Below are 25,827 nucleotides of genomic sequence, written 5' to 3'. Positions count from 1 at the left end.
GATGATTCCTCCACATTAGAATTGTTGTTCTCCAGAGAAGTACTGCCACTTGTCATTCCATACACAAATTTCATATATTTGTTTTTAAGTTCAGTGCATAGCTGTCAACTTTCAGATTTGAAAATAAGGGATCAGCAGCCTCGAAAATAAGGGATCAGCAACCTCACCTGTCCCAGGGACAGTCTACGGGATATCTAACAATCCGGGATAGCAGAGGGAAGCAGCGGGAAACAGCGCTGGAATAAGGGAATTTGCCGCAAAAAATGGGAAGGTTGACAGCTATGGTTCAGTGGGGCTGTCAGGGCAAGACTTGGGGCCAGAGATCTAGGGTCACACTCTGCAGAAGGATCAGAAATGTTCCCCCAAACAGAGCAGGGCACGCTGAACATTACCACCTAAAGAGGGGTTCCTGATGCAAGACCATTAAAATCTAAAATTACCTAACTGCACTGCTGCTGCTGAAGTTAAATGATTACCTGATCTCTTTAACCAAATAATATAGCTATCCAAATTACATCATCACATAAGCAAGCCAATGAGGTGGAGTGATTATCACAGTGTCAGACCAGGGCAACCTGGGTTCAGATCCTCACTCAGCCATGATGCTCCCTGGGAGACATTGGCCTAATCGATCTCACAGGGTTGTTGTAAATATAAAATGGGGGGTGGCAAAGAACCATGTATGCCACCCTCATCCCATTGGAGGGTGGGCTGGATAAAATGAAATGAAATAAGTCTGTTTGCACGAACGGACACCTTGCTGAGTTTATGAAAATACTGATACCAAGCACCTTTATTGATATTTTCAATAAAAAACAAACAAACCCAGCAACAACAGCCTAACCTCCCTGTTTCTCCAATACCGTTCTCTACTACCCCAGGTAAGGTGAAAAGCCTGCTAGCTCCCTACTTCCCATGGAATTCTCCTTGGTTGAATTAAGTATACTGGATGGGAAGTTTCTGGTTTTGTTAGTTTCAAGCCTAAGGAACCTTTAAAAAAGACAAGAAAAGATATTATGCACTAAAAATAATTTTAAAACAGGTAGTTGGGGGAATTGACACCAGCCAATACGTTCCTGCGGCAGTCACATCAAACTTACACAAATCTATCACAGCAATGCTGGTAAAAGTACTGGGGACTAGTTTTGGTGGTGACTTAGAATGACCTGAACCTATAAGAAAGCCTGCAAAATTTGTTTGACCCCCCATACCGTAGCAAGCCAAAAGGAAAGAAGGAAGAAGAAAGAAGAAAGAAGAAAGAAGGAAGAAGAAAGAAGAAAGAAGAAAGAAGACATGTACTATTAGCACTGGGCAGGGGTAGAGAATATGTGGCCCTCTAGGTGCTGTTGGACTCCAACTCCCATAAGCCTTAGCCAACATGGCCAATGGTCAGGAATGATGGGAGCTGCAGTCCAGCAGGATTTGCAAGGCCACAGGCTCCCCATCCCTGATATGGGATCTTCGCAGCTCAGTATAATGCCATGCAATCTGCCAGCCTCTCCCTTGGTGTGCTGTTCCTAATACCATGTGCTTTTGTTTTCAACATGCCTTGAGCATTTAATGGCAGGGAGCAGCCTTCTACCCATGTCTATAACCCTCGAGATGCAGAGATAGGGACTTCTACATACCTATGGGAAATCTACGTCCTAGATACCTTGAGAGCATAGTATTCCAAATAGCCGAAGCTAACGTCTCAAGCAACGCCAGAGCTGCCCAGTTACTCTCTAGAAAATGCAGCGATCCTCTGCGTTTCTTTATCCTGGTTAAAAAACAAAACCTAAAACCCTTGGCAGTGCAGCTGAAACCTCCCGTCTGGTGTTACCTGGAACGTTTTCAGCCGGGAGGATCAGAAGAACAGCATTCTCTCAACAAGCAACTGATGACGAGTGAAAAAGAGGCTTGCTTCTTTCTCTAGCAACTATTCTGGGCACAATTGTTTTCACTTCGAATGCACCATTAATTTTTAATTAATTAATATTTTTACTCAGAGTGCAGAGAAGAGTAACAAGACGCCGCATGAGCCTCGTCGCTGCCATGCAGACGTTTGCCATAGGTTCGCCAGCGTTTGGATTCTAGTTCTTTTTTGTGCGTGCCTAAATGTGATTATACGGGACGCAGGTGGCGCTGTGGGTTAAAGCCTCAGCGCCTAGGGCTTGCCGATCGAAAGGTCGGCGGTTCGAATCCCTGCGGCGGGGTGCGCTCCCGCTGCTCGGTCCCAGCGCCTGCCAACCTAGCAGTTCGAAAGCACCTCCGGGTGCAAGTAGATAAATAGGGACCGCTTACCAGCGGGAAGGTAAACGGCGTTTCCGTGTGCGGCTCTGGCTCGCCAGAGCAGCGATGTCACGCTGGCCACGTGACCCGGAAGTGTCTCCGGACAGCGCTGGCCCCTGGCCTCTTAAGTGAGATGGGCGCACAACCCCAGAGTCTGTCAAGACTGGCCCGTATGGGCAGGGGTACCTTTACCTTTACCTTTAAATGTGATTATAATAAGTTGCCTGGGTAAAAGGGATGCAGTTTCATCACCACAACTCCTTTCTAATCAACCAGCACAATTTGTCCCCCATTCCGTTTACACAGTTCTCTTTGTCTTTTAAGATTCTGTGACTGCTGCGCTTTGTGTTATATCCTCAGGAAATCTATGATTCAGATTGCCCTTGTTTTTTTCTTTTTCCTAAACAGAGATAACAGCAGCCAGCAGGGAGTCTGAATTAGATCAAGATCACAGTGCTAAGAGAGGGTCTCCTCCCTCCCACCTCTAAATCCGCTTCCGTCACAGACCATTTTCTCAATTAAAATCACACACACGCCAAAGCTGTTATTTTACCCCATGGAGCAAGAAGCAGCAGCAGGTGTGTGTGTGTGTGTGTGTGTGTGTACTGTGAATATGGCACAGAGAGGACGAGAAAGCCTCTTCCCACAGTTCCATGTTCCAAATTCCCACCCACTGCTGTATATATATATATATATATATATATATATATATATATATACACAGTGGTGCCCCACAAGACGAATGCCTCGCAAGACGGAAAACTCGCTAGACGAAAGAGTTTTCCGTTTTGGAGGTGCTTCGCAAAACGAATTTCCTATGGGCTTGCTTTGCAAGACGAAAATGTCTTGCGAGTTCCTGTGGGTTTTTTTTCCTCCCCCCCCTTTTTCTAAGCCGCTAAGCCGCTTATCCGCTAAGCCGCTAAAAGCCGCTAATAGCGCTAATCCGCTAAGCCGTCAATGGGCTTGCTTCGCAAGACGAAAAAACCGCTAGACGAAGAGACTCGCGGAACGGATTCTTTTCGTCTTGCGAGGCACCACTGTATATAAAAAATGCAGGAGAACCCGATCACAGAGTTAGGGTGGACAGATACAAAACTGATTCCTGCATAGCATGGGGTTGGACTAGATGACCCCGCGGGGTCCCTTCCAGCTCTACATTTCTATGATTCTATGAAAATGGGACTGGGCTCCCGGTTCTTTAATAGTTGTGCAGACTAGGGTATTTTGGCAGGTGCAGCTTGACCATTCCTTCCTCTGCAGAGAAATTAAAGGTTCAAGAGTCCATCCTTCCCCATGCCTTTTTGCATCTCTCTCTCTCTCTCCCCCCCCCCATTTCCCATCTACAACAGCTCTGGCGACATTCTTGGCAGTAGCCTCTGCCCTCTAATGGCCTGATTTAGAATGGCTTAAATTAAAAGCATATCAACCTCAATGCCTGCGCTTGCTTAGGCTCAAACCAGACATCTTTAGCATTATGGATTCCAAACACATCTGGTTGTTGGAAAGCATTAAATACTAGGTACCAGTGGGCAAAGGAACGGGCTGATGTTTCATCTAGATTGTCACTATTGAGAAGGGGAGGTCTAACTCTTCCCTACAGCCTCCAAGCGTCCCTATTTTCCAGGGATAGTCCCAGATTTATAGAAGCTTTCCAGCTTTCTAACTTGATCCCGGAATGTCCCGCTTTTCCTTAGGACGTCCCTGTTTTCATTGGAGAAATGTTGGGGGGTATGGAGTTATGTGACCCTTGAGGAGATAGGTAACTACCGTATTTTTTGCTCTATAAGACTCACTTTTTCCCTCCTAAAAAGTAAGGGGAAATGTGTGTGCGTCTTATGGAGCGAATGCAGGCTGCGCAGCTATCCCAGAAGCCAAAACAGCAAGAGGGATTGCTGCTTTCACTGCACAGCGATTCCTCTTGCTGTTCTGGCTTCTGAGATTCAGAATATATTTTTTTCTTGTTTTCCTCCTCCAAAAACTAGGTGCGTCTTGTGGTCTGGTGTGTCTTATAGAGCGAAAAATACGGTATCTCCTTTAGAAGACACCTGAAGGCAGCCCTGTATGGGGATTTTTTTATGTATAATGTTTTTTTTTAAAAAAAATGTTTTTATATCTGTTGGAAGCCACCGCACCCAGCTGGGGTATCCCAGTCAGAGGGGCAGGGTATAAATAAAATAATAATAATAATAATAATAATAATAATAATAGGACATCCCTATTTTCATCGGAGAAATGTTGGGGGAGCGTGTTTTCCCTCCTCAGCTGCCGTCACAATGAAAACTGCGCTGCCACAGGGCAAGGAGCCTTAGGGGAGAAGCTCCTACAGATTCCCTTTGCGCAGGAACAGCAAGAGCATGCCCCAAAGACTGGGAGCTTCAGGGATTACAACATGCCTCAGCATCCACAGGCCAGAGACTGAGGGCTCATCCATGCGTCCCCCTGGTTCTGCTACTTTTCCCCAAAGTAAACCGCTCCCCAAAGCTTGGTCAGAGCAAACGGCAATTCGAGTTCTCTGTGGACTGCCTTTCGTATTGATTTATCGCCAAAGAGCGGGTTTTCCCTGGGAAAGGAGCAGAGCAAGGGGGAAACTGCTCAGATCTGTAATTTCTAGGTATGAGACAAGCAGTAGTGTGGATGAGTCCTGAGAGTGCTTCTACACTAGATACCGTATTTTTTCCTCTATAAGACTCACTTTTTCCCTCCTAAAAAGTAAGGGGAAATGTGTGCGCATCTTATGGAGCCAATGCAGGCTGCGCAGCTATCACAGAAGCCAGAACAGCAAGAGGGATTGCTGCTTTCACTGCGCAGCGATCCCTCTTGCTGTTCTGGCTTCTGAGATTCAGAATATTTTTTTTCTTGTTTTCCTCCTCAAAAAACTAGGTGCGTCTTGTGGTCTGGTGGTCTTATAGAGCGAAAAATACGGTACTTAGTGCGGAATTGCCATCAACCAATCATTGTCTTCCCCGTGCTTCTTCCAGCTTTTCTCAGATGCCCAAAACGCCAGCTTTCCCCCCAGAAGAATGAAAGAGCAGTGCAATCTCCGCAGGAAACCCACTGGGGAAATCTGGCACTATGATGTTTAAAAATTACTTCAGAGCTACTCTTCTGTCCTTTTGACATGGGCAGGGACCTTATCAGGAAAGGGAATCTGCTCTTCACACATTCACTATAACCTTCGCGACGGGTGTCATTCGATAGCACCATTTTTATTTTTTTGAAACATTTTAAAAATCAGCACTCAATTACTAATTTTTATTTGCAGATTTAAATTCTGGTGGGCGCTTGCTGAGTTTCAAATGGGCTTGCCCACAGCACCTATGCCATGCCCAGTGGTGTGGATGGAACATGTGTCAACACTGAGAAAGCACAATAGTCTCATAGGGGGACAGTCAATTGCAATTTTGCTTCAAGTTTGCCAGAGGAGAGCAATGAATGGGTAGCACTAGAAGCCACACGTCTATTTGCAGCCTGGTATGGTACAGGTGGTGTCATGCCCTTGTGGGATGTGCCGGACAGGATCAAATGTTTTCAAGCCCTGTCTTCCCGGGATTTTGACTGCTCCTGTCGCATTGTCCTGGCCTAGCCGCAAGGAGACCTTGGCTCTTTTCCCTAATTTGCATACGGAAGGTGTAGCAGGAGAGCCGAGGAACAGGGTGGGGTGGTGGGGTGGGGGGCTAACCAAATAGGTGGGCTTATCATTATCATACAAAGTCTACGGTGAATGATTACCTTTCCATAGTCAATGGCTACTCCATCAAACTCAGTGGCAGTCAGAGATTTCCGCCGCAGTGTGAGACGTTGTAGGGGCGGGAGACTAAACTTCAAGTTCGTATTTTGACCTTGTTAAGAAAAGAAAAAGAAAAACACACACACACACGAAACAAAAAGACACAAAAAAACCCCAAATGTAACCTATCTGCAACATGCAACAGGCAAGGCAGTGGGGGGGGGGCTGGGGAAAGGACAGTCAGGTTCAAAGATTGAAAAGCACACCTACAGACATGCGCAGCTGGCACAGTTGCATTGTGTTCTACCAGCTAGTTTTGCCGCATCTGGCAAAAAGCTTAGGAAAGTCTCCCCAAGTCTCTGGGAAACAAGGCAAATTCTAGAGAGGAAGCAATGTTGTCCACTTAGAGACTTTTCCTTCCAAGTCTCCACATAGACTTTGTATTCCTTTGCTGGATTCTCAAGGCAACTGAATTCATAGACATGCCAAACTAAAGAGGCGTCCAGAATTGGGAGCTAAAAATACTTCCTGTGTTGCTCTGGAAGACAGAAGAGCAACCCCTTTTCCATGCTACAGAATATGCAGGACAGAATCTCTAGCTGTGGCTTAATTTTATCTGGTGCCTTGCTTGTACAAGGAGAATAGTGGCTTCATGTACGGAAGGGGATCTTTAGATCCAAGTTATGGTACCATTTCTTGACAAAACTGTTGTGGGAGGAAATTCCCGCCTTTCCATTACAGCTTTCAAACAATGGCTTTCTCCAGTGATCACTGCATTTTTCTGGGTGATGAGCTTGCTGGCTTGCCAGGCAGCTGCTATCTAGACATCAACTGTGCCAGTTCCTTTACAGGGCAGCGGCTAGTCCAAACAAATTAACAGGATTGACAAAAGGAGGAGGAGGAGGAGGAGGGAAATGGGTGGACAGTAACAGTCCTGCAAATCCAGCAACAATACCTTAATAACTTAATATACATATAACAACACAATTACCTCTTCTGGATATTGGGTGAATACAAGCAAACAAGTTATCCATTGGGAATTTGCCTTTTACTATGCGGTTGCTTGGTTATGCATTTATGAAAACGCGGCATGATTTCCTAACTCTTGCCTTGAGAGACAACCGAGTGTGTCTCAGGGGGTAAAGTCAAAACACTGGACAATCGCAGTGCCTGCTGTGGCTGCAGAGATGTGTAACTTGTAGCTGCTGCCTCCTGCATTGTTCTTGCTGTGTTAGAGGCACCATAGTGACCTCTGTAGGGTGCAAGCCTGGGCAGCGTGTATGGAGGTCCAGGACTACAGCTACTACTAAATAGCAGCAGCTTTGAGGACAGCGATCTTGGCTGCATTGGAAGTGATAGTGGGGGAGCTCAAAGTCTCCCCTAGCACTCCACACAAATTCCAAATTGCCCTTCCTGTGCTGCTTAATGGCATGAGAGCAATAATTGTTTCCCCACCATTCAGCTGATGGCTGAAATCTTGGCTGTGGGGGAAAGTGGGCAGGGCTCTTCAGGGCTTAGAGGCCCACACCTAGAGCAGCAGAAGGTCACATGCAGCTCAGGATAGGAGATCAATTCAGTTCTCGCTGAACTTACCTAATTCATATTTTTCTGAAACCACTTGAGAAATGAAACACAGCCATCCTTCAAAACTGGCAGTGCAGTTCTTCAGCCAAGTAATACACATACTAGTGTAAAGTATGCATAGAAGGGCATATATTTTGGTGAAAATAATGCACCAAAATGCCTTATAGTAGGGAAAGTTGCTTGGCAACATTGTGTATAAAAAATGTGTTCTGCACAACAATGCTGGTGAATTTTCACAATAACTTTTTTTTTAAAAAAAAAAAGGAAAACAAAGCAAAACAAAATGCAAACTGATTTGGAAATGTGAAGAGTTGAATTTAAGACTGAAAAATTAAAAGCTGAGAGAACGTGGGACTGACATATTTACCTATCCGTACATGCACCTCATAGGTTGCAAGATTTCCCATCTGTGTTATGGAATCTCATGGCTTGAGCTGCCTTTTAAGGAACAGCTGGTCTTCCCTGCTTTTCCTCAGTGGTTTACAGATTGTAAATTCCAGGTATAAAATGAATTGGGACCACAGTGTGGGGGAAAGCGAGGTTAATCCTGCTCCACCCTGTGCTGTTTTCCTACCAAAAATCCTCCCCAGATGCCAAGTGCAGCAAATAGCATTTTCTGGTGAAAGATTAATGGGGGAGAGGAGGAATTTTTTGGGGGGGGTACATGAGGAGAAAGGGTTAACCCAGGGCCAGCCTATGACATTTGTGTGCCTAGGGGCAAAGGACAAGATGGCTCCTCCTCCTCATTCTGTTCACAGTCGCAGTGGCAGCTAGGCACAACCACTGCTGCCTCCAAGCAGAGGCAGATTTAGGGGAGCATGACCGGTCTGGTTGCACTAGGTCTCATTTTCCCTAACAGCAATTTTAATAAAACATCAGAACATCATAAAAAAAAACCCCTGCTTCTGACTACAAGGTGAGGAGGGCGTAGAGAGACCAAGGATGTGAACATATAAATGGCCTCGGTCCTGCATACCTGAAGGAGCGTCTGCACCCCCATCGTCCAGCCCGGACACTGAGATCCAGGGCCGAGGGCCTTCTGGCGGTTCCCTCACTGCGAGAAGTGAGGTTACAGGGAACCAGGCAGAGGGCCTTCTTGGTGGTGGCACCCACCCTGTGGAACGCCCTCCCTTCAGATGTGAAGGCAATAAGTAGCTATCTTATCTTTAAACCACATCTGAAGGCAGCCCTGTTTAGGGAAGTTTTTAATATTTAATGCTGTATTGTTTTTAACACTCGATTGGAAGCCGCCCAGGAAACTCAGCCAGATGGGCGGGGTATAAATAATAAATTATTATTATTATTATTATTATTATTATTATTATTATTATTATGTGATTATGCCTTCCTTCTGTTGTAGGGTCTTGGGATATCTGTCTTGCTGCTGTCAGTAGACAGGATCCCCGGCCAGAGTGGCCACTGGGATGACCAAATCTGGTGATTTTGTACTTATTGGTGTAACAGGATCCTCACCCTTCCTCTGCATTCACCCACAAAATACTAGAGTAGATAAAGTTATACTTTTTAATTGGAACAATTGCTGTATTATACCTCGGGTTTCTTTTTTTAAAATAGTTAAGTACAAACAATACAAATAAACAACAACAAAGAAGAAGAGGTCATTACAGAAAGTTGTGTTAGCACAAGCAAGGATCAAAACATGTAAGGTATCCAAGACAACAACAAAAAGTCACATATATTATCCCAAGAAGACTCTTCCCAAGTGATCTAAATGAAGAGGGCCGTTTTATGCACAAGTTTCTGCTATTGGCATACAAAACATAATGCTATTTCAGGTAGTATACTGAGTCTGCTTTGCGGTTTGACTAGGCCTTTAGAGAGATGGGTCTGCGGTTTAGTTTTTCTTCCCAACTGAGATGTCAAACTCTCTGCTACCAAATTTCTTCGGAATCATTTCCTGGAGCCAGTGGAATAAAAAAATTGAATAAAAATTGGGGGGGGGGGAGAGGCAGGTAAGCCCTGCCCCCCATAACTGATCACATAATGTAGCACACACACAAACACCATTTGAATGGTAATGCCCATCAACTCCCTCAAATATTTTATTGGGGGTGACGGGCGAAGGGACATTGGCCCCTAAGAGTTGGTTCCTATGCCTGGAGTTTTCCATTGCTGGGCTATTTCAAACCTGGTGGCTATTATCAAGAAAAATAACCCAGTTCCTTACGTGAAAGGTCCTTTTGAACCCTATGAAAAATTGATAAAAGTACCGTATTTTTCGCCCTATAGGACACACTTTTTCCCCTCCAAAAATGAAGGGGAAATGTGTGTGCATCCTATGGGGCGAATGCAGGCTTTCGGTGAAGCCTAGAGAGCGAGAGGGGCTCTCCAGGCTTCTCCAGGCTTCGCGGCCCTCTCCGCAAGCAGCGGGAGCGCTCCCGCTGCTTGCGGAGAGTTGCCTGCGTGCTGAAGCCTGCGCGCGCTGAGCTCAGCGCGTCCAGGCTTCGCGGACCTCTCAGCAAGCAGCGGGAGCCAGCGCTGGGCTCCCACAGCTTGAAGAGAGCTGCCTGTTTGGGGGCTGGGGTCGGGGGAAGCTCGGGCAGGCCTCCCCCGCCCCAGCCCCGCGCCTGGGGGGGAAATAATTTTTTTCCCTTTATTTCCCCCCCAAAAAACCTAGGTGCGCCTTATGGGACGGTGCGTCCTATAGGGCGAAAAATACGGTAATAGCCTATATGAAGGTGCCCAAAAGATGTTAAAGCAAAGATTATGGGATAATGCACACAGTGACTTGCGATCTCGATCACACGCAGTCTGTAGTCCGCTGGCAGTAGTAGTACAATATGTGCATGTCTTTAAGTTAACATCTTACATTAAAAACCTGACAGTACCAAACTATCGAAGGCTTTTCACGAAAGCCAGACTAAACGTCTTTCCTTCTGCAGTGTTGGATGGCAGGTTGAGAGGAGTTCCCTACCAGGACAGACTTTGCTCGTGTGCACAAGACATCGATTCCATAAAACATATTTTGTTGCACTGTGCAAAATATGAGCAAGCCAGGGCTGAACTGATATTACCCTTGCTGGTACCTTTCCTGGGAAAAATCAGAGGTTCACTATGTCAGGTTCCTATTAGAAGACCGGACAAATGCTAGAACATTAGCAGTGGCAAAGTTTTTATCGGTGGTTGCAAGAACCAACGATCCCTATATTCTGAACAAAATGCTTGTTTAACCTGGAGGTAGGCTGTATGAATTGTGTATTGCTTTGTAACGATTTGTTGGGTCTCTGGACGGTAATAAAGAGTGTTGTTGTTGATAAAAGTAACAGCCTGTGGCGTGCAGTCATCATTTGTATTGTAATTCTGGATAGCTCAGCGTAAACACACCTGGCAACCTTGCAGTCCCAACCACATGGGGCCAGTGTGCTTTTCCTTCCACATCCCTGCCAACACCATGGTGCAGACCATGGATGGGGAACTGGTAGCAGCAGATGCTGTTGACAAACGGTTCCCATCATCCTTGAACCCTGGCCAGGCCAGCTGGGGAATCTAATGGGAGTCCAAAACACTGGGAAGACCACAGGTTCTCTTACCTGTGGCCGAGGGTTTTTAGGCACTTATTCGGGGACTTCACCCTCATCTGCAAATATTACACTTGCTAGGAGTGACAAAGGTGCTCTAAAATATGATTTTAAGCTGTAGGGGAGGTCCTCGAGGCATCACACACCAAATATAAATTAATATTTTGGTTGCCAAATTATATGCGTAAGTAGCTGGCCGAATATTTGGTGGAGGGGCATAGAGCTCTCATCTTAACACAGTAACATCCCCGTTCCTTTTATGCTTAGCTTTGATTTATTCTTATAGTGTATGTTAAACAATATATTCAAATAGCTCTCTTCACTGAAACTATGATGGACGCTGAGTTGCACCTATTGGGTGGATCACAGAAATATTATAGGTAATGTATACCTGCTTTACCACCTTGTGATCTGTTGTTAAGTAGTGTAACCTAGAAGTAGGGGGCAGAGTCTGTGATTCACATACCGTTGAGGAGAAAGCTCTCTCCTCCCATTACCCCCATGGGAGTGACCCTGTTCATGCACCATTGCTCTGCACTACATGGAACAGGTTTATTGATGCTGCCTAGTAGCCAGCATAGGGACGCGGGTGGCACTGTGGTCTAAACGACAGAGCCTAGGGCTTGCCAATCAGGAGGTTGGCAGTTCGAATCCCCACAATGGGATGAGCTCCCCTTGCTCAGTCCCAGCTCCTGCCAACCTAGCAGTTCGAAAGCACGTCAAAGTGCAAGTAGATAAATAGGTACCTCTCCAGTGGGAAGGTAAATGGCATTTCCGTGCGCTGCTCTGGTTCACCAGAAGCGGCTTAGTCATGCTGGCCACATGACCCGGAAGCTGTACGCCGGCTCCCTCGGCCAATAAAGCGAGATGAGTGCCGCAACCCCAGAGTCGTCCCCGACTGGACCTAACGGTCAGGGGTCCCTTTACCTTTACCTTTAGTAGCCAGCGTAAGACAAGGGGTTGGACTAGATGACTCTTGAGGTTCATTCCAGCTCTACAATTCTATCATTCTATGATCTTGCTTCTTTTGGAATGCTTCAGCATTGTGGGTCCAAGTTGCAAAGCACCGCTTGCATTCATTGCACCAACGCAATTTTCTTGCAACACTGACATTATGCTGTTCTGCTTTATAAGGTTGACCTAGTGCAGCAGTTACTTCCCACTGGCCTCAAAATTTCTGGCCACGGACGCAGCGAGGCTTCTGGGCTGCAAGTATATGAGCAGCACTTCTGTACAAATGCATGTTCTGAAACAGAGGCATTGGAACCTGCCTTATGTCGAGTCAGACCAGTGGCTCATCTAGTTCAGTGTTGTCTACACTGAATGGCAGCATCATTCCAGACTTCAGACAGGAGACATCCCTAACCCTAACCCTAACCCTAACCCTCCCTGGAGATGTTGGGGGTTGAACCTTGAAACATCTGCATCCACAGCTGTTGCTCCACCACTGAGCTCTGGCCATTAGAGGACTGTGGAATCAATTCATTAATCTATTTCTCTTTACAGTGGTACCTCTGGATGAGAACAGGATCCGTTCCAGAGCCCCGTTTGCATCCAGAAGCGAACACAACCCGCGAACACGGGTCGCAATTCGCCACTTCTGCACATGCGCGTGATGTCATTTTGACCCTCTGCGCATGCGTGAGCAGCGAAACCCGGAAGTAACGCGCTCCGTTACTTCCGGGTCGCCACAGCGCACAATCCGAAAATACTTATCCCGAAGCTACTTCAACCCGAGGTATGACTGTATTCTGATTGACGTATACATTAAGCAAAGTTGGGGTGCTTGCTGCATTTATGTGTTTACCCGTAACCTTTTGCAACAGACTGCAAAATTAAAACCAAAAGGATTCCATATTATGTTTTAAGTGTGATTCTTTTGAATTGTCTACCAGCTTCCTTTGAGAATCTAACCCAAAACAGACAAGTTGTTTTCAGGTTATATCAATGCCTATGCTATATGCTCAGCTCCTCCTTATAATAACGTTTTTGTTGTTGTATATTTTAGAGTGTAGGTGTTATAGTATTATCTTGATTCGTGATGTAATAGTTTGTACTTTCGCTTTTAAGAAAGCACCAACAAACAAAAATAGTTTGTGAGAAACCCAGATTTAAAAACTCCAAACCCCTAAAATTCTTCAATTTGTTTAGTGTATATGTATAGATACAGATGCCTAAAACATTTCTACAACTTGACAGGCAAAGTGGAAGGGAGCCTGCAAAGATCTCTGTAACTGTGCTAAACACAAGATATACATGTCTACTCCAAAGTAAGTCCCATTGACTTCAGTGGGGCTTACTCCCAGGGAAGTATGCCTGGGATTACAACCTTAGTAATTTAAGTTCTTTTTCATAAAAGGCTTATAGTACAATTTCTAGCTTTTGACTGAATCAAGTTAGCTTTTCCCAGTGCTTCCCCCCCCCTAAAAAAAAATGTTCAGGGGTACCCTCATTTTGACAAAAGAAAATAACCATTTTATAGTTCAAATCGGGGAAAATAAATACAGTAAGTGGACAAAAGTACAAAGATTCACAAAATGCTTAGGGGTATGCGTACCCCTGCAACCCTCCAGGAAAAAAGCACTAGCTTTTCCTAATCTTAACATCTGCTACATATTTGTTGAACATGTTTGGAAATGCACAGAGGTGGGAAATGCTTCTTCCACAGGTACCAACACTCATTAAGTCTACTGCTAATTTATACTGCAGCCTTATCACAAATGCATCAGATCATACACTTCCTAACCTTAGAACAAGAACTTCCAAGGCCAGCCTGCACAGCAAAATAGGATCACTATGTTCCATTCATTTCCTTAATTTACTGAGTTCTTTTGAAAACCCCAAGGGCTGAAGTAATTTTACACATAACGCCTCCTAGTAGAATTTAAAGCTGCTGCCTGCTGAATTAATGCTGGACGCGGGTGGCGCTGTGGGTTGAACCACAGAGCCTAGGACTTGCCAATCAGAAGGTCGGCGGTTCGGATCGCCACGACGGGGTGAGCTCCCATTGTTCGGTCCCTGCTCCTGCCAACCTAGCAGTTCGAAAGCACGTCAAAGTGCAAGTAGATAAATAGGTACCACTCCGGCGGGAAGGTAAACGGCGTTTCCATGCGCTGCTCTGGTTCGCCAGAAGCAGCTTAGTCATGCTGGCCACATGACCCGGAAGCTGTACACCAGCTCCCTCGGCCAGTAAAGCGAGATGAGCGCCGCAACCCCAGAGTTGGTCACGACTGGACCTAATGGTCAGGGGTCCCTTTACCTTTACCTTTTAAGGCAATTTATTACTTTGTCCCTGAATCTAAGGGTACATCTGCACTGGAAACCTGAACTGGTTTTATACTGGCTGTCATCTTCCTCTATGAGGAACCCTGGAAATTGTTTTGAGAAGGTGTGGGGAATTCTGTCAAATAATTCCTAGTTCTTTCACAAAGATCCAAACCCACCCACCCCCCTTCTACAAATGCTGTTGAGTTGCTCAATTCTCCAAGTTGCGCACAACATCTGGAATCAACAGCAGTCTTGGCCCGGTTGAAAGTAATTCTGATTCTTACTGGATCGCTGTAGACTGCCACCTGCTACTTCTCCCCATTTTACCAGTCATTCCTAGCATATGTGGAAAAACCTAGACTTACATGCACTGAGTAGATGAGACAATATCGTGAGCTCTCTGGAGCTCACACTTCTGGGTTGAGAAGGATGAGCTTGATGATATGTCTAGTTACGGCTTCAGGGAGTTGCTAATAGAGCCCTCCTGACTATAGGCACCTTGGCAATCCATGCTTGACGAAATTTGTATGGCCAGCTCAAAGAATTCTGATGTTCATGTTAAGAACCTTGTCCGTGATTTGATACTCTATCCTCTTGTTCTCTCTTTCTTCCTTTCTATGAGGGATTGGTTTTCTTGTTGCCTCCTCCAAAGGCTTTGGGACAGCTCACATAGCGACCCGCGATCCCGATCTTATGTAATTTGTAGCCCAGTCGCAGCTGGAATCCAATACGGGTACGACTTTCAGATATCCTACCTTATGAATTTGTCTGTACCTACCTATCAGCGTTTATTTACCAAAGCCAGACTAAATGTATTTCCTTTGGAAGCTCTAAATGGCAGACTGAGAGGCATCCCCTATCAGAATAGGCTTTGTTTATGTTCTCAGGACGTCGATTGTATGAAGCATATCCTACTGCAAGCAAGGGATCAACTTATCAAACCCTTACTGGGAAATTTGCCGGGAAAATCTGAAGCCTCCCATATTAAATACCTTTTGGAAGACAGGTCAAATGATATTACACTGGCCGTGGCAAAGTTTCTTTCGGAGGATATAAGAAACAAAGATCATTATGCCCTAGGTGAAACAAAATGACTGCTTTGGTTTCTTTGGTTTCTTCCATCTGTCTTTCTGGCAGTTTTAACTGTATCTAGTTTTGAAATTGTTTTGTGGATCTGTGGACCGCAATAAAGTTTTGATTTGATTTGATTTGATTTGTTGCCTCCTCACCTAAGGATACCCTTCCTTCCCAATACACCATCTTAGAGAATTCACTTCCTACGGCCGTAGAGTTTTGAAGATCTTCCTCTGACAAAACATTCTTCCACAGTTGCCAGTGTGGTCACAACTCACTCAACGCGGCCACATACAAAGAGGTATCTGCATGCCACACTATCAGCCATGTTCATGCCAAGTTCCAGAGAAAATTCAGAGATTCCATTTACCACCCACTTGCTGAAATTCCACCCCCTCAGCTCCGTAGACTCCGCCCACCCACCTCAAACTAGCATGTGCCTTTGCCCAAGGTAAAGGATTCTGAGCCACTTTGGGCTTCTCACCTGTTCGCCATCCTTGGGACAAGCGCTGGTGTAGGCTCTGCCGGGCACTTTTGGCAATGAGGGCTGCCAGGTCTTCAAAGTTCAAGATGAACATGATGACGACTCCTTCTTCATTCTTGACCGGGACCACATCCACCAAACACCGGATACACGATGCTGCCATGAAAAAAACATGACACAACAAGTGAAGACAAGATGGAGAAGCAGCTCAGCCAGCAAGGAATGCATCACCCAGCCATCGCCAGTGTTAGACTACACTCAGCTCAAAACTGTTTTTAATGATGTCATTGTATCATCACCATCTGTTTATTTGTATGCCACTTTCCCGCAAAATTGTGCCCAAAGTGGCTCACAACATCTCATGGGATCAATGTTTTTTTTTTATTTAAGAAAAGCATATTAGAAACAATTAGAAACAATAATATCAATAATAATAATAATAATCCATGCACATTTTATTTAAATATGTAATTCAATTCCACACTGTCCCTGGATGCCCTCAATGTTCAAGAAGCTGTATATGAGACAGCGTTGCTGTGTTCTGGTGAAATATCCCAGTACCAATAGTTTGGAAAAAGCACAAACTTGCAGCCTACAGAAAACTAGCTGCACTGATGTTACAAGAAACAAACCCAGTAAATTAGCTAAAGGGAGGAACTGGTGCTGTTTTGCATCAGAGTTACAAGTTATATGTCCCTATGGATGGTGCTGTGGCAGTGATGCTGTCTGAGAGGATGGGTATTGGAACCAAGACCTTTTGGTAAATTAATCTTTGTGTATGATCATGTACAGGACGCGGGTGGCGCTGTGGGTTAAACCACAGAGCCTAGGGCTTGCCGATCAGAAGGTCGGCGGTTCGAATCCCCGCAAAGGGGTGAGCTCCCGTTGCTCGGTCCCTGCTCCTGCCAACCTAGCAATTCAAAAGTACGTCGAAGTGCAAGTAGATAAATAGGTACCACTCCAGCGGGAAGGTAAACAGCGTTTCCGTGCGCTGCTCTGGTTCGCCAGAAGCGGCTTAGTCATGCTGGCCACATGACCTGGAAGCTGTACGCCGGCTCCCTCGGCCAATAAAGCGAGATGAGCGCTGCAACCCCCGAGTCATCTGCGACTGGACCTAATGGTCAGGGGTACCTTTACCTTTATGATCATGTATGATCATGTGTAGACAGGAGAAGGACAACAGAAGGATGACTCTCCCCTAGCATTCTCTTGCAAAGTCCCCACCCAAAAACGTATTATCATGTGGTGAATTCAGCAGAGCCTTACATTCTGAAAAGCACCACCTCATTTAAAAGTCAGCCATATGCAGCACAGGGATTGAGAACCTCTGGCACTCTGGATGCCACTAGACTCCAACTCCTATCCATCCTGGATGGATGACCAGGGATGACAGAAACTGTAGACCAGGCACAGGCAAACTCCAGCCCTCCAGATGTTTGGGACTACAATTCCCATCATCCCTGACAACTGGTCCTGTTAGCTAGGGAGGATGGGAATTGTAGTCCCAAACATCTGGAGGGCCGGAGTTTGTCTGTGCCTGGTCTACAGCTTCTGTCATCATCCCTGACCACTCGTCCTGTTAGCTAAGGAGGATGGGAATTGTAGTCCTAAACATCTGGAGGGCCGGAGTTTGCCTATGCCTGCTGTAGACCAACAACATCTGGATGGCTGCAGGTTCCCTATCCTTGCTCTATTAAGGGGTCTGTTGTGGTAGCTTCACGAAGTTCTCTGAACCCCAGGACCAATGAGCTTTGCCATGGGAACATAGCCAGCCAATTACTCACTGGAGTTAATGAAAGTTATGTCTGATTATTTTTTAAAAAAATAACAAGGAGGCAATGAGAGCTACTTCTAATGCAGGGTTTAGATTTCAAAACCAAAGAAAGCAGCTTCTTGTTACGGCTCTCTAGTAACCAAGAAAAGTAGAAGTAAGAGTAGTCATAGTAGCAGTATTTTGGCTTACAACCAAAACAATGCTAAAATATGGTATCTTCTAAGCAGCTTGAACCACAACACAGCACAAAACAGTCTGGATTTAGCTCACTGATTGTAGTCTCTCTCTGACGAAAAAAGTAACATGTGAAATAGTCCTTTCTTTGGCATGTTGTCTTTCCCACATGACAATGATTTGCCTGTTCATTTGTGCCACTACGGCTGCAGTGATGGTAGTAACAGATGCTACACTACTACACACAATCGAACAAAATGCTGTCTCAGGGCCAAACAACATGTGATGCTTAGATGTGTCTTTGTACCTAGTGTGTGTGTTCTTTTTTTTTTTTTTTAAATGCAGATTGTATTATATTGCATGAAGGCACGAAAAATGCCAAAATTTTCAGAGGCAAATATTATTTTGAACTGCATACCTACTATATGGAATTGGACAAGTGGACAATGTAAATGGACTTTCTGTGCCCTTACTATGGACAAAAGACTGATATTGCTGCCTTGGAAAGTTAAATGTACGGCCCCATTTATTCAATGGATCGAAGACCTCACTATAGTTGCAACCCAGAGACACCAACATGCCTCCCACATTGAGGGGGCCCAGCGTCGTGTGACATCATGCGCCCCTCCACACAACACGTGAGTGCTTGGGCGGCAGTGGGGGGGGGGGTTGGAGTACAGAGGGCAATCTTAACCTGTGCTGTTCAGGGAGCCCGTTTGAGTCCTAGAACTGTTTGAAAACCAAGATGCGGCTTCAGATTGGCTGCAGGAGCTACATGGGTCAATGATCTGCACTGGCAGAGGACAACTTGCCCTTTGACCTGGCAAGAAAGAGCTGCTATGCTTACTGGACCAAGTGGGGAGCAAATGGGAGCAAATGAAGAAATCAAGACTAGACAGGATATTGCTTCTGCCCTTCTCTGCCCAGTCTTTCCCTCCTCAATACATCTTCCAGTGACACAGTTAGTCCCCGGGTTGTGTAAGGCACATATTTCTTATCTCAACAGCTCAAGCAATTGCACAGGGGACAAGGCTTAACACAGCACCCGGCCCTACGTAGCGCTGATTCTATGCTTGCCCTGGCAGCGCTCCCTCTTCATCTGTCGCCGCTGCAGCGGGAGGAGAGCGGATGAGATTGCTTTTGCCCATGCAGTTTTAAAGAGCTCAGGTTCCCATAGCCAGGAGCAGATGGCTAGCGTCTCAGAACTTCAAAATCTACAGTGACGTCAGCTAAACACAATGCAAGTTGCTGCTGGAAGGGGAGGGAGAGAGGAAGGCGGGGGGGTTGTATCCATTTAAATCCAGGCTCTGTGATTTTAAAATCTATTTAAGAACCAGGTGGTTTAGAAGCCAGGGGGAGGGGGGGGGGTTTTCAACGATGAAATTACCAGTATTTAGGGAACGGGCATTAGCACATCATAAGCGAGGAACACATAGCAGCCTCAATCACAGTGGCATTCTTGTTTTGATTTATTGTTTTAGCTGAAGATTGTAATGGGAAAAAATTAGCAGTCTACAAAAGGCTCAAAATATTGAAGTTCTAGTTACTTTTTACAGGATTTATTAGGGGGGGGGGAAACATATGCTGCCAGCAGAGGGCACTATCTCCAGGGGGAAAAGTGGTGGAATTAGTCATAGGAAAGGTTTTTATCAGTAGTTGTTAATATCTGCAGCATTGCTGAGTACCAAGGTGTACAAGTCTGCAGTAGTGCTCTGTTTAAAGTACCTCCAAATTGAGGGAGAAGTGAAATGAAAGGAGTGACGCCAGTAATGTTCAGGTAGACAGCATTAACAGGAGAGATCTTAGCTGCATGTTGGGCAAATGGGATAATTGGCCCTGGGTGATACTGTATTTGCTGGAGGTGTAGTTCTGGGGCCACTTCCCCTTTTGGGCACTGTAACTTGGTAGACCCTCTACCCTAGAAATAGCATATCAATGCCTCCATCTTCCCGACATGTTCATTATGGGTTGTGAATTCAACTGAGGCAGGGGTCAGCAAACTTTTTCAGAAGGGCCACTACACTGTCCCTCAGACCTTGTGGGGAGCCGGACTATATTTTGAGGGGGGGGGGGAATTATGCAAGGGCACCACGAGCCTCGGTGGCTGTTTACCTGTGTCTTGCGAGCAGCAGGGCCTGGTGGCGGCGGAGGGAAGATGAGCGACGCGCAAAAGGGTTCCAGAGATGGTCTGCTTAAAATGCCGGCTGCTGCTGCTGCTGGCACCAACAAAGCCCAGCCCCCTTCCTCCTCTAGGCAGGGCAGGGAGAAGCCAGGAGGAGGGAGGGAGGAGGTGCTTCCGAGTGAGGGAGAGAACGTGCACGCTGGCGATCTACGCAGCGATTCCCGGACCGTCTGTGGGCCGGATCCAGAAGGCAATTGGGCCTGATCTGGCCCGCGGGCCTTAATTTGCCAACCCATGAACTAAGGTATACTCAGTGAACACCCACGGAAATGAATGAATCTATATTAATTGCGTCATCTCACTGGGTCTATTCTTGAGTAGGACTAACACTGGCGGCAGCATTATTACACTAACAATTGTTTCCTGAGCTGAGGGACACATACATGTGCAGAAACTGAACTATTCCAGACCAAATAAGGCAAACTAGGGGTTAAGGCAAAATGGCTTTGGGTGGCACAGGTGTCTCAGCTAGAACTTTTTCTGGTTTCATTCTCTGACCACCTACTGGCTCAGGCAGGGTCTGATTTACGTATGGTAGCCATATGTTCAAAATTTCCAGGTCATACCTGGAATACTGCATTCGAAAGCAGTGTTCAGGCGGAAATCTGGATGTATGGCAACCCATGTCAGCAGTGTCGTTTTTGCCAATTTCTCTGAAAAATAGCTCAAAAACGTCATTGTTTAAAAGCAATTTTGCCAGAAAAGCTCAACAACTTTTGTGTCTGGACTTTCATTTTTTGAAATATGGCAACCCTAGATTTACGGAGCCCCTGTTCTGATTCTGAGTGGTGCCTGATATGGGATGGTAGGGATTAATAGAAATCTGGCACTTAAATTTAGGAAATGGAATTAGATCTCAAGACAAAACCACACAACCAGAGGTCTCAGGGTTGACAGAAAGTTAGAGAAAGGGGCAAGAAGGCTAAGTCATCTCTCTTGTGTTCTGCTTCCCCATCTACTCCACCCCTGAGAAACTTAAAATGTAGCCCTTGGGGGGCTATTTTCCTTAGGACAAGAGAGCAAAAGATTGTAATGATGGACTGGAAAGGAGCGCAGCAGGCAAGAGCATGCAGAAATTGGTGCAGGGTCCAAGTACAGCCCACTAGACAGCTTTTTCGCCATCCTCAGTTTCCAGCATTGCAAAGGCTCCTTCGGACACCAGTACTTCTTCCAGCTGCAACTGTGTCTTCTGAGAAAGCCTTGCTATGTAGCCGAGTTGTTGTTGTTTAGTTGTTTAGTCGTGTCCGACTCTTTGTGACCCCATGGACCAGAGCACGCCAGGCACTTCTGTCTTCCACTACCTCCCGCAGTTTTGTCAAACTCATGCTGGTAGCTACGAGAACACTGTCCAACCATCTCGTCCTCTGTCATCCCCTTCTCCTTGTGCCCTCCATCTTTCCCAACATCAGGGTCTTTTCCAGGGAGTCTTCTCTTCTCATGAGGTGGCCAAAGTATTGGAGCCTCAGCTTCACGGTCTGTCCTTCCAGTGAGCACTCAGGGCTGGCTTTGTCCATGGAGTTTTCTTGGCAGGGATACTGGAGTGGCTTGCCGGTTCCTGCCCCAGGTGGATCACGTTTGGTCAAAACTCTCCACAATGACCTGTCCATCTTGGGTGGCCCTGCACGGCATAGCTCATAGCTTCTCTGAGTTATTCAAGCCCCTTCGCCACGGCAAGGCAGTGATCCATGAAGGATCAGTTCACCTACTGTTAGGCAAATTGAGGCAACAGCTTCAGGAAGCAGATGCTAGGAGGTACCTGCGGCAGCCCCCCTGGCTGTACCTCTCAAGGCCCCCCAGACCAGTCCGCACTTTTGGCATGGAGAAAGGAAATAAAGAAAAGTTTCTCTCTCTCTCCCATAACTCTAGAACCCACAGGCGTCCAATGAAGCTGAATGTTGGAGGAGAGGATTTTGGAAAGATAAAAAGATCCAGCAGGACTTTCTTAAGTTCTTAAAAAACATCCTCCAAATGACAACCAAAGCAAGATTGTTTTTTGCTCTTGCCACCTTCAGACCCAGGAGGAAATCATAAGAGGCAGAGCAGGAATCTCAGGACTCATTCAGACATCTGTTTGCACAGCGATTTCTAAGCACAGGTCCGTGATTTACAGAGTGCATGTGATTTGTCCCACCGCTTTCCCCAGGAAAAGTCACTGTTTACTGCTGAATTGGAACTAACGTCAACCCGACTGACGTTTGTTCCAATTCAGCGATAAACAGTAGGTATTCCTGGGGAAAGCAGCGGGATGAAGAAACACATAAACCTCTCAGACACAGAACTAGAAATCTGTGCCTAGAAATCAGGACTCCAATGGAAGGGCAAAGGAAATGAGGCATTCCTTTGGGCAAGTATGTAGGCTCTAAAACTAGTCAGTTCAAAACATACTCAGATGAAATACAAGCCGGATGCTGGAGTTCTGATGTAACATGCTTGTTTCCAAAAAGCCTCACATCGTAGGAGGTGAAATGACACACCGTCTTGTGTACCAGCCACAGCTTCTAAAAGGGTTACCCAGGGGCACATTAGAGTACACAATCTGCAGGTTTGTTTCAGTACAAACACATCTACAAACACTTGCTGAAAGCTCATTTGCATCTTCTCTTTTCCGTTTTTGGACGGTATTTGCATTGTTTTTGATGTTCCCAACATCACAGTTTTCTACCCACACAATCAAGCCTCCCTGGTGTCTGGCATATCACACCACCTGGGGGCAAAGGTGCTAGATCTCTCCTTCACTGCAATTAAAAATGTTATTCCTGTTTTTATCATTTTTGACTTACAGCCAAAAGACAAAGGCAAACTGTTTCGTGTAGGGACTCCAGTGGCTGGATCGTCTCTGGCAAGTTGGTCGTCCTCATAGAACAAGCAGCACATGCACACGCAATTCCCACAACAGACTGGAGATTCAGGAGGAATCATAAAATTTGGTTTTGGATGTTCTGAACCTCATGAAATAGAAGAGAGACTATGGTGTCCAATCCCATGTTTTTGAGGTTGAATGAACTGTTATCATGAATGCCAGATAAATTGCAATTAATCGGTAGACACAGATTCTTTCCACACCAGGGTTCTTTATGCTGTGGAGTCATTGCTATTCCACAGTCAGCTGGAAGCAGAATTAAAACGGTAGTTCCATAAGCACTTAATTATAGCAGTATGTTGCCTATTGCAATACTACATTGTCCCCCTGTGTCTGTTATGGGCGGACTTCTGTTGTCTGCATGAAAACATAGACACACACAAGACATTTGCTTCAGGTTTTACTTTTACTTTTTAGTGTGGTCTATAAGGGGACGCAGGTGGCGCTGTGGGTAAAACCTCAGTGCCTAGGACTTGCCGATCGCATGGTCGGCGGTTTGAATCCCCGCGGCGGGGTGAGCTCCCGTTGTTCGGTCCAGCTCCTGCCCACCTAGCAGTTCGAAAGCACCCTTAAGTGCAAGTAGATAAATAGGTACCGCTTTATAGCGGGAAGGTAAACGGTGTTTCCGTGTGCTGCTCTGGTGCCGGTTCACCAGAGCAGCTTCGTCACGTTGGCCACGTGACCCAGAAGTGACTGTGGACAGCGCTGGCTCCCGGCCTCTAGAGTGAGATGAGCGCACAACCCTAGAGTCTGTCAAGACTGGTCCGTACGGGCAGGGGTACCTTTACTTTTACCTTTATAATTCTTCAAGACAGAATTCACTTATGTTCAGCTAATGTAGGAACGTCAAAATATTGTGCACAGCTAATGAGTTGTTATTGTTTTTAAAATCTGTATACCGCCTTATACCCGCAGGTCTCAGGGCAGTTCACAACATAAAAGCACAATATAAAAAGACAAAAACACAACTGTTCTGGGGCACGATCATTTGGGGCATCTAGAAATTTTACCATGTATACAGCCAGTCTATGTGAGGTTAGTTAAAAGTCATCCATAACTACATTTTCTCTTTTGGTTGCTTTCTTGCTTTCATCTCAAGATCTCCCTGAGCATTTTGTTCAGGGGAACAATAGAATATCCCCAATAGTAAATTACCTTTGGGGCCCAGTGTCACCACCCAGAGTGATTCTGTGAAGGAATCTGCCCCTTTGGGGATTTCCAGCTTGCTGGATTTGTGCTCGCTTTGACATACAGAGTGACACCACCTCCTTCCCTGTCCTTTCTTGTCTCCTGTATCCAGGAGTGAAGTCAAACTGCTACGTTTGCAGCACCAAAGTGACCTCCCCGGACACAAGCCTGGTTTGCAGAGGGTCACAGCTCAGAGATAGAAGAGGGGCAAAGCTGGGAAATAATGGGAGAAGCAGAGCAGAAACAGCTGGCTGACACGTTATCACTAGAGAGCATTCCAGACCCCACTCCCTTCTCCCCAAACCCAGCGAGCGTTGAAAGTAGGAGAGCAGAGGAAGACACAAGATTTACCCACCCGGGAAGAATGGCAGATGAAGGTGATGGACTATATGGAACTGGCGGAAATGACTGGCAGAATCCGAGACCAAGGAGAAGAGTTGGTGGAAGAAGATTGGAAGAAATTTAAAGTTTATCTACAGAAACATTGCAAAATTAAGGAATGTTAGAAGGATGTTGGAATGAAGTAATGTGGTTTTAGCAGAAATGATATAAAGGATTAAGTAAAAAATGGATTGTTAATTGGTGAAAGAACAGAACGTTAAATTATAGTATATTAAGATAAATCATTAGGATAGAAATAAAGATGGAAAGGATTTGCTGAAATATCTAATTGAATTAGAATACAAAAAAGGGAGGTGTGAGGAGGTCAAGGAAATAAGCAAAGGAAAGAAAGTTATGTAAAGGATTGATTTATTTTAAAATTATCTGCATCTTTTTTCTGTTTTTTCCCCCCTTTGTTTTTTTCTGTTTAAATATGTTCTTTATTTTTTCTTTTTGTAACCTTTAAAATCTTAATAAAAATCTATTGGAAAAAAAAGAAAGTAGGAGAGCAGAGAGCTAAGAGACAATTGGCCCTAGGCAGCCACCGTAAGGGGGGTGGAGCTGTTGACGACTGGGAAGGGGAGGGGGGAGGAGATTACTTGGAGCAACGGCATTACCAAAGAGGCTGCATTTCTACTCCTCTCTCTGTGAATATTGAATAAAGACATTGGTAACAGCTTCTTGTGTGGGTTAAAGCACAGAGTCTAGGTCTTGCCAGTCAGAAGGTCGGCGGTTCGAATCCCCGTGACGGGGTGAGCTCCCGTTGCTCGGTCCCTGCTCCTGCCAACCTAGCAGTTTGAAAGCATGTCGAAGTGCAAGTAGATAAATAGGTACCACTCCATCAGGAAGGTAAACGGCGTTTCCGTGTGCTGCTCTGGTTTGCCAGAAGTGGCTTAGTCATGCTGGCCACATGACCCGGAAGCTGTACGCCGGCTCCCTTGGCCAATAAAGCGAGATGAGCGCCGCAACCCCAGAGTCGTCCGCGACTGGACCTAATGGTCAGGGGTCCCTTTACCTTTACCTTTTAGAGCTTCTTGTCTTTCCATTACAGTGGTACCTCAGGTTACATACGCTTCAGGTTACACATGCTTCAGTTTACACCCCGCTAACCCAGAAATAGTGCTTCAGGTTAAGAACTTTGCTTCAGGATGAGAACAGAAATTGTGCTCTGGCAGCATGGCGGCAGCAGGAGGCCCCATTAGCTAAAGTGGTGCTTCAGGTTAAGAACAGTTTCAGGTTAAGTACGGACCTCCGGAACGAATTAAGTACTTAACCCGAGGTACCACTGTACTGGCAGCCTGCTATGAGGGAGGGGGGTCAGA

The 25,827-nt window shown here is 45.8% G+C and overlaps 1 protein-coding gene across 5 annotated transcripts in view; it reads right to left on the bottom strand.

The window, feature by feature from the left end:
* Positions 1 to 25,827, bottom strand: part of KCNH6 (potassium voltage-gated channel subfamily H member 6) — a 126,152-nt gene that overhangs the window by 51,182 nt on the left and 49,143 nt on the right. For 3 of the 5 annotated variants that reach the window (XM_079949292.1, XM_079949294.1, XM_079949293.1), the window contains exons 3-4: positions 15,947 to 16,102; positions 6,001 to 6,110 (exon numbers count right to left, since the gene is read on the bottom strand). In XM_079949292.1, coding sequence (XP_079805418.1) covers positions 6,001 to 6,110; positions 15,947 to 16,102 — 266 coding nt within the window. Of the gene's footprint in view, positions 1 to 6,000; positions 6,111 to 6,989; positions 7,191 to 15,946; positions 16,103 to 25,827 lie in introns of those variants that run through there. The other 2 variants (XM_079949295.1, XM_079949296.1) reach the window with 2 other exon arrangements.

This window comes from Podarcis cretensis, assembly GCF_951804945.1.
Source record: "Podarcis cretensis genome assembly, chromosome: 13".
Lineage (NCBI taxonomy): Eukaryota > Metazoa > Chordata > Lepidosauria > Squamata > Lacertidae > Podarcis > Podarcis cretensis.
This window is presented reverse-complemented; position numbering and strand designations above follow the sequence as displayed.